Source organism: Danaus plexippus, assembly GCF_018135715.1.
Source record: "Danaus plexippus chromosome 3 unlocalized genomic scaffold, MEX_DaPlex mxdp_34, whole genome shotgun sequence".
In the NCBI taxonomy this organism is placed as follows: Eukaryota; Metazoa; Arthropoda; class Insecta; order Lepidoptera; family Nymphalidae; genus Danaus; species Danaus plexippus.
In genome coordinates, this window is record NW_026869846.1 from 306,867 (window position 1) to 319,527 (window position 12,661).

At 42.1% G+C, this 12,661-nt stretch overlaps 2 protein-coding genes across 4 annotated transcripts in view; both read right to left on the bottom strand.

Annotated features, from left to right (window-relative positions):
- The window catches only part of LOC116776818 (ecdysone-induced protein 74EF), a 100,084-nt gene that overhangs the window by 22,248 nt on the left and 65,175 nt on the right, over positions 1 to 12,661 (bottom strand). The window lies entirely within an intron of this gene.
- On the bottom strand, positions 11,067 to 12,282 carry LOC133320113 (uncharacterized). The gene has a single exon (XM_061527162.1). The coding sequence runs from the start codon at positions 11,434 to 11,436 to the stop codon at positions 11,068 to 11,070; it is 369 nt and encodes a 122-aa protein (XP_061383146.1). The 5' UTR covers positions 11,437 to 12,282; the 3' UTR covers position 11,067.

Consider the following 12,661-nt stretch of genomic DNA (forward strand, 5'->3'; position numbering starts at 1 on the left):
CTACAGCCCCTCCGGAGAGGGGGTCTTTTATTTCAGTGGTAAAATAATGTTAGTTTTATGCAGTTCAGTGCACGCTATGGCCCCCGGGTTCCGCGCTGTTATGTTAAAACGTCTGGAACACCGCTGATGAAAATAATTCCATTACACTAAAGCGAGATGAAACTTGATTACGATTCAAACAAATTCAAATGCAAAGGTTTAACACAATGCACATACGAGTGTACCAGCCACGTTCAGTAAACTGACTATACATATCCTACAGGAGATATTGATATGTGTACATTTTTACGAAATGCTCCCTGGTCACATTCAGGGTGATATGATGCGTGACACTAAAGTGCATTTTATTTTTGCTGCCGGTCATTATTTCAAGGGAGGTATTTTAAGATCGGCGACGGAGAGGTGTGGACGGTTTCACATGCGAGGTATTAATTAGGAACGCAGGAAAAGATTTGACGATGACACGTGCATGACCGGTGTAGGAGTGTTCGAGATGAACGTTTTAAAAATACGATCGATATCTGATAGCGGAGTGGCGTTGGAACAGTTAATGTGCGAAGTATTGACTAAATTAAACGGTACAAGAATTTATTTTCCACATTTTCCTCATCACATGTACACATGCGTGCAGGTATGTGCCGAGAGCGATCTCCGTTAGTTATTGTGTGTATCGATTAAAATGAACAGCACTCTCATTACTCGCGGACGCTAATTGGAGACAGTGAACATATCATAGTTGATAAGCAATGAAAGTCTCCGAGGAGATTTAGCGACGAATAAAACACGAGGAGAGGTAAAGATCACAAAAATGTGTTTTGTATAAAAAGCCAAGTCCGAGACCAGTTCTCAATGTGACCGCGACCTGAGGAAGTGGCTCGGCCGATGACGTCACGTCTGGACTACACCGACCACGGCCCAGGACGAGAGAGGTGGCGGGTGAACACACATACACACACAGACGTATTGTTTAAGAGATATTATAAAGTGGAAGCGAAGACGGACACGTATCTGTAGAGAACGACCATTTATTATGATTTAATTTAATATTATATATATATATATATCGCCCGCGGTGATTTTTTATTGCTCCATACATTTAAGCAATAAGGAAAATGGCGGACGATAATTAATCATTTGATATATGTTTCCTGGCTCATCCGTTTCGGTATAACAGACACATACACAAACATACAAACGATACGACGCGGGCCGGTCGGCGAGACTGCAGGCTTATAGTTACTGTGTATTATATGTGTGTGTGGGTTTGTGTGTGTGAGTTTCATCAGCGAAATTCATTATTATTTATAACAAGAGATGTATCGTTTGGCATCCGCCTTATGTCCTGGGTTTGGCATCGAGGTAGTGTTTCACAGGAACATTTAATAAACTAAACCATATTTGGATTCAGTGGGATCTTGTAAGGAATTAAATTTTCAGGAATGAAGTCGACAAGTCGAAAAACTTTCTTTGTTGACTTTTCTTCAAAATAATTGAACGGTTTTATATAAAATCGTGATGGCCGCCGGAGCGATTCGCACTCGTAATAACAAACAATTTAAAGGAAGTTGCTATACATAATAGCTCGAAGCCGTGAAACTAAAATGGACTCTATTTTTTTATGGTTAAGGTGCCTTTTAACGACATTTTGTTTCGGTTAATCTTATGAGATGGCTGACGTCAAAGTACATCCGGGAAGCTTCTGCTATTTCAAAACACACATCACACCGTGGACCTCGAAATCCCAGATAATATATGACACGAGGGGTCTAACGTGAGTGGTCGCGAGCCAAAGTAATTATATACGTATCCATATTAAGTTAGGACAATTACACACGTACACTGCGAAATTTGGCCGATAGAGGAAGATCCAAGCTATCGACGGTGATAACTGCAGCTGGTTACTAAGGAGCCTTTTTCCAGTGAAACCTGGTCAGAACCAGGTCTGACCCTGGACACCTTCCTTGATCCCGTCACATCCTCGTACTGATTTAACATTTAGTCTAAAGTTAGACTCGAGTGTTACTGGAGTCCGCCTCGTCATTCGACCGAAATAGTGTGACACCTGTTCCTACATGACACGAAAAACCTCATAAGATCATTATTCTAAGCACTGTTTGAATACTGACTATAAAAATTAAAAGTACGCTGCATGAACATCTAGATCCCACAAACAGGGAAAACTATCTAAGATGGCGTCGGAAAAGTCGCGGACACTTTCCCCCGCGCGGGAACCGAAGAAAGTCAGCAGCGCGAAATGGAAATCGTCTCGATTATTATGATAACACGCTTTAATACTTTAATAACTGACTCGAGAATATAGACTCTGGGAAGGAGACAGGCTTCATATGCCTGCATTTAATATAAATAATAGTTCAATATTAAAGAATGAAATCAATAATACATTAAATAGGATGTCTTAATGAAATTCCGTTGTTTGTTTATGCTAATGTAAGAGGCAGAGGTTGCGCAACTCGCTCGTGACTCATGAGTGGAAAGGCCGCCGTCCTAACATTGTTTATCTGGTCAGCTCGCGTGCGCTCACTACGAAGCACTCGGATTACAAAACGACCGACGCCGTTTGGAAATTGTGAAGAGGCATCTGGGAATCGAATTATATACACGTTCGTCAGGTTGTGCACTAGATTGTGTACAGGTCGAGGTGTTCGAGGAATTCCCAGATATTATGAATGTGACGTTTGTGACACGCGAGCGGGCTGAAATAGATCTGTTGCCGGCTGTCATGCTCGCGCGCAACGAACTGGGTCAGCGGCGAAGGGCGCTGCGGCTCCCACCCCGCGGGACTTGCTCCGTCCGGGTCATAGGAACTGTTTGATATCCCTGAACAGTACCAACCGCACGAACGTCGAACGTTCCAGTTATTTTTCAATCATTTGGTTGTTAGTCATGTTCTAATGGTTGTATCATTTTTTGTCTCCTTGGAGAGGTTCGGGGTTCGGCACCCTACGTGCAGCCTCGGTCGGACGCTAATGCTGCTCACGGCCGAGCGACCAGCAGCTCTTGTACAGTACAAACGCCGCCGTAACAATCTAATCTCTATGTCGTTCGTGCTCAAGCTTCAGTTTATTTCGACTGCTCGGTTTGTACAAAAACAAGTCAACAGATATATATTTTTCTCGCTAGTCAAACGACAAACAAAATATTTACAAAATGTTATATCTTATAGGTCATGATTTATTTCAGAGAGAAATTTATTTTCTCGGAATAAATGTTGAAACTCCGACGTCAATTATAAATAGGCATGTAATATTTTGTATTACTTTATCATGGTTTCATCTGAGAACTCGATGCGGAGTTTTAACGCAAATAAAAACAACAGCCAGCCCCAATAAAGAGAACAGAAAATCTTCAATGATGATCTATTGCATTACAACGATAAGCTACTAGATACGTTATCACGACGCGGCGCGTAGGAAACAAAAATAGGGACAAGGGTACGGTTGCCTTACATATGTTTGTTATTGTCATATTCCGCGCACGTGTAATCGTTGCAACACATCTCTAATTCCTCCGCGGCCTTATTACTCTAAGCGATCATGTCACATTCTGTGTCAGAGTCTAAAATTAATATCGATACAACCGGAAAACCTTAAATTGTGTCAACGAGAACGAACTATAACGTCATAGGTCGGCCATGTTTGGTGCAGCGCGCGAAAGTGAGATTTCGCGCGAACGAGCGGTGCATCTCGGCTCCCTTGACCTGGTTGTAGACCGCTCCCCCCCCAGCCCCCGCCCCCGGCCTCCTCTGGCCTCCCCTCCCTCTCCCCCTCTCGGCAGTAAACAGATAGATGCCAACCGCGAGTTACTATTAACTAGAACTGCAAACTATTTATGTATTATTGACGTTAGACATTAGCTCTAAAAATATACACATAATTAAAATATCAATTTGTTACGAAATATAAACGTGGATCGTTAATTGATCTGTTATCTGAATATCTTTTGGGGAAATACGACATGACATATGATATGAACACAGTCGTCGCACGGACACTATATTTATTTAGGAAGTCCATTGTAAGCGATGTTCTAATTTGTGCGGAGCATCGTCGAGGAATTCAGAAGCGGAAGCGTTATTAGATCCATCAACAAGTGGGCGGATCACAGGTATCGGATGGTCGGACAGAAGTCAAGACTTCTTTCATCCATTTCTATCGGTGTGAGTTTGTTTTTAATGTATCTGGTCGGGACTCCACGCTGACCTCGATCCCAGCACGGCGGGTAGTACGTTATCTGCGGTGGGGGGTATGAATGGCTGTTGAGGCAGCGTTTTCGCTGCGTGTGTAGAGAGACTTGATTCAGAGTGCTGGCAGTTTTCCTGGTGCCGCGATCTTGCGTAACCGTCACAATGTCTTCGTTTCGTTGACTGTGCATGTGTCGGTGAACAACGAGCGTGTTTCACAATACTCCGCGAGAGCTCACGCTGTCCTCTAGATTTATTGACCTTAGGCCGTCACATCGGACGTTCTTTTCTTAGAGTCATGCTAATCGTTGCCGAAACATGCGCGTGTTGCGTACATAGAATGTATTAGGTATCGGCGGGTCGCTCGCTCGACACGGGCCCGTGCGGATGTTGTCGAGCGAGATAAGGAAACTCGATATCGGCCGATACAATAATATCGTGATTGTTGTGTCAAAACACCAGAGGAAGTGTCGGAACAATATTATGTGTTTGTTTGTTTGTTTGCGCGCGTGCTCTCGTCGCGGTATTCTGTAGTTTCCGGCGGTGATGTGTCTCGTGTGTTCGTTCGTTGTTTTTGAAATGCAATGAATGTATGTCATAATCGATTTTAAGGAAACGAGTAATGTGTGACCTCGAATGTATCGGTACATTACATCGATCATCGTACGTCGGTTGAGCAATAATCGAATATAAAAATACCAAATATAAGAGTGGCATATGTATATCGTTGTTGATGTCTATCGGTAATTACATACGTATATTGATATAGCTACTTACACATATACGTGTGAATGGTTTAAGGGTAAAAATTTTAAGCAATAATGTTATTAATTATAAATCTAGTACGGCCGGATGTTGCTTCACACACATACAGGAAATCGAGTCGTTAGCCGTGTTTTAAGCACATTAATTTTTTGTACGTTACTACTAAGATATGGGTTACGTTTTTCTTTAAACACACTTCGATGTACTTCATATTAATTATATCGATATAAATTAAATATTACATAAATCTCTGGTACGTAACATTACACAACTTTATGACCTACGCGTTAGTTGTAAGGTTCATTTTCGTCGGTCGGTTAGCATTTTTACAACACGGCTTACCCAATATCCGCATGTCGCAATTCTCCTTCACACGCTATCACCTGTATTGCCATTGCGGTAAGGTTCAATTTATGAATCACCTTGAAAGCCTCCGTCTCGCTAAATCCTTTCCAAGTTTCGTCGGTCGTTTCCTCATGTTCCGCGGTACCATCAGCTGGTGACTGTTACAGCTTCGTTATGGTAACTGCGAGTCGCTTTGCTCTCCTGTTATCATAGCGTTCTTAATATTATGTCACAGTCCCATGATCATAAAGGCGAGCCGTTCAATCGTAATTCACGTCGCCTGCGTAACGTCTGCGTCTAGAAAGCTATGACCTTTAGGACATTTTGTGTGGAATGAGAAACAAAACTAACAACTCCACAAAAAACCTCCAACCTTCACACAAACGTATTAATGGCAGTGTTTAGTCCACACCGTGTTACGTTGTTACATTATATATTGTCACCAGGTTCTCGACTTCGATGTGGCCTGACGTGCCTCGTACTAACGTCTCATTTGTGATTTGGATCACATGTTCGGGATACAACAACCAGTACAAGTACACTTGTAGTGCTCGCAGATTTAAAGTCATCAATTGAAAACAGTGTTCTAATGATGTGTCGGCCAGCGTTTATGTTATGTTAATATAAACTAAATAACCCTTCCTAGGATTCATTGAGACCGTCTATAATAAATCAATAAATTACAGTCCAGTCCTTTATTGTTTTAGGACTCAGGTATTTTTGTGAACTATGGAGTTATCTTTAGCGCGGAGTCTGCCGAAGTTTTGGTAGTTCAGAGGAGTAGAACGTTGAACTAAGTCTTTCAATAATAGACGAGATTTTTGTAATTAAGTAATAACCTGACGGCGTATTCAGAAATATAAGAATTTTGTTAAAAAACAGGCTGCAGCCGTTCACATCCGACGTTGTGCGGACGTTGGTATAAAATAATATGTCGAAATCAATAGTAATGATGAGAATGATATAAAAAATACTCCGCGTTTCTATCACGAGTGGAGCACGTTCCCTGCGAGCCCGGAGGTTGCTCTCATGAATTTACATTGTTTGCGGATCGTCTGGTCTTAACTCGAAAACATCACTTCTCGCTGTTCTTACCGAAGCCTAATTTGGTGTAAAGTTTATATAAATCCTCCTGCCCATTTCGACTTTGCTTTAAATAAAAAAAATGTTTTATGTTGTTAATAGAGTTGTAACCGAGCGAGTTATTGCAGGAGGATAACGGCCGGAAGACCGGTGACATCACGCTCTCATGACGCACTATCACTAGACTGAGTTTTATTGAATCCATTCAGACTGTGCGATGATTTATTAATAATTATATTATGAGTGAGTCTGTTAACACTCCATGATATACGACTTTTATTGCGATGTGCGCTGTTACTGCTAGTGACGGCCGACCGTAAGGATTATTTTTATCTCGTGGAATAGTAACAAATGTTAATATAATATAATAACAGACCTAACCGTGACCGTTTAAGAGCGCGTGTCCAATTTTTTAAAAACTCAATAAAGATTGCAAAAGAAAGTTGTACATTAAAGTCTTGTTGACAAAACAGAATTCAAACATTTGTCTGAGAAACAAACGGGGACCAAAAAATAAAAAAAGTGTTTTTTCCAAAATTTTTGCAAAACCATCTGCGAATAGACAAAAGCAAAGGTACCGTTGCGAATACGAAACTTAGTCGTAAATTTTTTTTTGTGATAAAAAACCGCGAGGAAACGTCGACACCCGCACTAAAGAACCGTTCTCTACTAATGTTTTTTGCACGAGGGGTGTAGGTACGGCGTACCCGCTACCGGCAGGTAGCTTTTTTATATCGTTTAAAAATTGGGTTAAGTATTTTTTCTATGACAGATGAACTGAGCAAGGTGAACGGTTTTAGGTTACGGAAACCGTTTTTTACTTTGACCCTATTAACTATTTCCAGTTAAAGCACCGCAAATCACATGTTACATTCGAACTGTGTCAATTTTTTTGAACCGAAGTGTTTGGTAAAAATAACAAAGCGTCGTATAGTTTGAAGACAAATAAGAAACGAGATTTCTTCCTTATATAGAAATAGCTATAATGTCGTCTGTAATCGATAACTATAATACTGATAATATTAGTGAAGTGGGTCCTTTCTTCGACTTGTTTTTTTTTTGTGAACAGTTTGATCGTGCTACCGTTCGGACCGCGGGGCCTCAATCTAACAGGTCTGTTGTGAAACGCGGGCCTTGCGCGACGGGTGAAGGCCGGCCATCGCTGCGCGTGCGCACATTACAACCGATTCGCACTTTACAGTTTTTAAAAGGTACACAGACACAAATGCTCTAACACACTTTTATTACACAACCTCCTATACATGTGACTACGGCTGTTAGTTTTTTGCGCACTTTTTTATTGTGTGTTCGGAAGTTGTAAAACCATTTAACATACTATCAGTGCCGTCTTTGTCCGCGAGGCTCGCTCGTTTATTAGTCAATATCTATAAACGGATGTCATTTAAATACTGAAACTGCATTAAAAAATCTTCGCTATTGCTATCTCGCTCGTCCGTTCCGTTTCTCTGACGTGCGAGTGAGACGACATGGTTCCAGGAAGTCGTTCAAAAAAAAGACAACCCTTCCTAACCCTTTCCTCGCATACAATATAGAACATGAAGAAATCTTTTAATCTATAATCGCCTCTGTAAATATAAACGTAGGGTCAAAATTTAAAAAGATATACGTTTTATAAGATCATAATAGAAATGCTAAAGAAATATATAAAATTCAGGTTTTGTTTTGAATCGGACGGAACAGGTAGACGGGCGACTCACGCGACTCAATATAAATATCCATCGACTATCATTGACTATTATGTAATAAATGAAACGCGTATATATTTCCGAAAACCTCAACCTCCGCGACCTCCGAGGGCTGCAGGTTGTTTGGGAGACTCGTCGGCATCGTTTAAGTCCGGCCGCCTTTGTTTCATCTCTGACACATATATATAACTTCTGAAACACATGCCAGTGATAAGAGCGTACGGTATGAATAGACTTTGATTATATAATATTAACAAAAAGATGGATACGGACTGCCGGTGGGCGATAACGGACAAGTGGATAGTTTAGTGCACATTATAAACACAGGCTAAGTCGTTCCGAGGCAGTTACCGCAGTTCTATCACTTGTGTGTCGTGGCTCGTGTTTGTCGAATATTGTTTTAAATAATCAGAATGCATTTGATTGTTGGCGCGGCACGGTGACATCCGTCCGCCCGTGTCGCCGCCAACCTTTTAATATTAACATTTTTTACTATTCACTTATATTGTTTTGGTAGTTTTTGTCGGGTCTCAGATTGTTTTTGCCACAGAACATGTCCTGAATTATTCTCGGTTCTATGTCATCGCTGTCGTATGCGACGAATATATCATTGTAACAGATTAATTTATCTAGAATTATTATCAGAATTATTTCCTGTGTAACCTCTTCGATGAAAGTTCCGGATAGTTTTTTTTTTTATAATTTTTTCGAAGCCTTTCTCTTCCGCAGGTACCGCGATTTGACAGTGCGTTATGTCATGGACAGCTGCGCGGGCGCATGTATCCTGTACCAACTCCTCGATACTCATGGGAATGAGGAAAGCCGATCACTTCCGAATATTTTTTATCCGTCATCAACGGGTACGGTCGACCCACATCAGACGGATACAGCCTTCCTTAGAGTTTTGTGTGTGTCTACGTTCCGATATAATTTGAGAGGACGTGTTACGTGAAATGACAATCGATTGTAATGCGATATGTATTAAAACAAATCGTGCTCGCTCATCATAGACGCCTGTCCGTACTCGGAACTAACCGGGGCATCGAACCCGCTACCGCGAATTGATGATACAGCGATCCACGAGGAGGTGCTCACATCACGATGTTCGACTGAGCCTCTACTCACTATAGAGTTTTATTTTAAAACAATATTTTGCATCGTCTGCGAGACGTGGCTTTGATGTTGTTGTAAGAGTTTTCTACTGGTGGATAATTTGAACGCGTACAGGAATGTTACGGAACCAAACATTTAACGATTTACATAAACATAATGATATATTAAGAAAAATTCATTTAAAATTTGTGTGACTTCAACCCGGCCGAATGTTGCCAATGTTTTGATGGAAAACTTTCAAAGACATGTAAATGAAACTAATATTTTTCGGATTACTACGCGTATTTTATTATGTTAAAAACTACATACCTACTCCCGAGGTTTCGGTTACTTTGCAGCAACCGTGATCACGGGCGGACGAGTTGTGCAATAGCTCTGCGAGTGACACTCATGTGAGTGTCGGATAACTTTATAAATAAGATAAACTAAACATGACGACACTCGGAGGTGGTCAGAGAAAGTAAAACACGAAAGACTCCCGACCAGACCAGCCTCGCCACATGCAGACAACATTCACACAACGTACGTGGGATACGGCCAACGCTTGTATCAACGAATTGTTATAAAACAGTTCCTTAAGGTCCGCACTAGTTGTTCCGCATAGTAAGATAAAAATAATGAGGGATGAAGTCTATCGGCGAGATCTTTGTATTCAGATAACTCATATATATTTAGATAGGAGGAACCCATGACTTTATTATAAATCCTGTGCGGTAGAAGCCTGTTTCAATGTGTATATCCATGTTATGACTGTCTGTGGCGTGATTACATTGTGTTAATGTTAACCGGTACGTCATCTATTGTAACGGAGGCGATGCTCTCCTTCCCTAACTCGCCCATATAATATTATATAAGCAGTGTGCTCCATAATATTAAGATCTTTAATTTAATAATTGTTCTATATTTATTTACAAACGTTAGAAGTATTGCAATATAGGCACGGTGTCGATGTACTGTATGTATGTTAGGTCGTACGCTTCGTATGCGGAAACATTTGAATGCATACTGACATTAATTTTACTATGAAATGTATTGAATGTACGTCTGTCAGTTCAGTAGTGCCGTAACGCCAGGGACGGGACTCGGATCGCTGAGGCCAGCAGACTCACGAGTACAGACATAGCTAGGTACTTATAACATAACGTTATGTTACTTAACTGCTCTTAATTAAATCACACGGTTCCTTATCCCAGTTGAATATTATTTTTACAATGTCGTCATTATTCGAGTGTTTCTTCCGACTGTGTTTTTCATTGTAGATACTTTTGTAGAACTGTTGTTTGATAATTGTTATTTGCGTTCTAGAATTATGTTTACTTAAGTGTATCCGAATGATTTGTTTAAAAAGGATTTAGTATTTTTTAGGAAATAAATTAATTTATTTAAGTGAATCTGTTTTTCTATAATTAATTATCGTATTCGTTTACTCGGAATTATTTTGTTTTTTAGAATCTCTTTAAAAAGTGAACAGATTACAAGACATGAGTCAAACCTGATTGAGGTCAGGCCAGTACGTAACATGCTGACTTATATTATCCAAGCCAATACAAATAAATATAATTATGCTCGCGTTTGCATAACACCGTCCTTATCAGTGCCGTAGACACACGTAGACGTTCTACGGCGTAGCCGACAGTTTAATGTGCAGTTATTCTCACTCTTACTTTAAGAAAAAATCTTGACCAAAATAGTCATCGAATATCACTCAATACATGATGGACAACATTTTGTTTTGTATAACTGATACGAGAAAATAATAACATGATAAAAATATTCCTCTGGAGATAGAGAGCTGGGAGACGGATCGCACGAGGAGAGGAGAACAGCGCGAGGAATTGGACTTACTGTATCTCTTCATGAGGGATTTCTTGTATGCCTTCCGGAGGTGGGGTCCTCGGGGCTGAGACGGCCCGCGGAGTCGTCGGAGTCGGTGCCGGAGTCTCGGCCCGGGGCCAGGAACTCTCGCGACTGCCTCAGTATGGCTTGGGCCCTCACGTAATCCGCCGGGTCCGCGAACGGGTGGCGGGCGAAGTCTCTGACGGCTATCTCCTTACGTGTGTGCACCGTCAAGTCCAGAGGAGCATCTCCGTCCTCGTCAGGATAGGCCTTTCGTGCGGCCAGCGTGCGGGGCTCCGAGTCCGCGCTCATCGCTCTGCGGTCCGCGGCCGAAGCCCTGCGCGCCTCCGGGCCGGCGCTGGCCGGTCGACTCTCCACAGCCATCATGGTCGGAGGATCGCTTCACTCGGCCGCCATGGTGGCGGCTCCGGGTTATGTCACTGAGCGTGCCTGTACGGCCTGTGCGGTGTGTGCGGCCTGTGCGCTCTGTGCGATCTATGCGCACGTCCGCCGTGTGTCGCGTCGTACCGCGGACTGATGTCCCACTTTCGTCGCTGAGTTCCACTGACTCGGTGAGCTCGGCTCGGCCGCCGTCGGCTCCGCTCGGACACTTTCGTTTTCGACGCCGCCTTCGTGTGCGTGTCTCGCTACACGGCAACACACACTCTCACCCACCGCTATACACACACAGGCCCGCGTCTCATCGTGTGTATGTGTGAGCTTTTTCCACTTTCGTCGAAGAGCTTTCCTCGGTTTCCAGAGTCGCTAGACAGGTTTTCACCGTGCCCCGTTCTTTGTATATAATGTGAGGCGTCTCTTTGATGTTTCATAATTTTCGGAGGAAAATTGTTTTCGATTTAATTTCTTTGATAAATTTCTGTTAAGGAAGGGTTTCTTGAATAATACTGTTCGTATTTCGCTATGATCCCAGTATTCTAGATGTTTTATGAGGGTCGACGGTCCACCGCTGGGGTTCATGTTTTTCGTGTAATGTATTAATAAAACTAACGAGACGAGTACACAATGATAAGAGCCATTCTTCACGTCGAAGCAGTATCAGTCCTTTAAGGAGCAGTTACAATAATCAAATCTAATTGTATCACTGAACGACATTTGCGTAACGAACCACGTAAACAATTCGAGTATTTTTTTATCTAATGTACGGGGCATTGACCGACATTACAAATAATATTGCGCGTGCGCAGACCACGTGACACACTCACTGGGCCGGCGTAAGTTGACCTCCCCCGCACGCCACCGCCCCCCCTCGCGCCGTTCCCGGAGCTTCCTAACAGTTTCCACAAACGGATCACGTTATACTGGTCCGAGAGATAGAGTCTTTACATTAAATGTAGAGCCAATGTCACCGTTTTATTGGGATCATTATAATGAATGTAGTGGAACTAATGTGGAAAACTTTGTTAGTAAGTTAGAGGTTCCGTCCCGGCAATCGTATACGCATATATTATAACAGTATAGTATGATGTCCAGCTCGACCTTAACTTCGTAATTATTATAGTGAATGATGTAAGGAACAGAAGTGATTCCTGGTGATGGGAGAAACTGCATCAAGCCCAAGCCTCCTATACTCATGTTTAGCACGTCAGGCCTA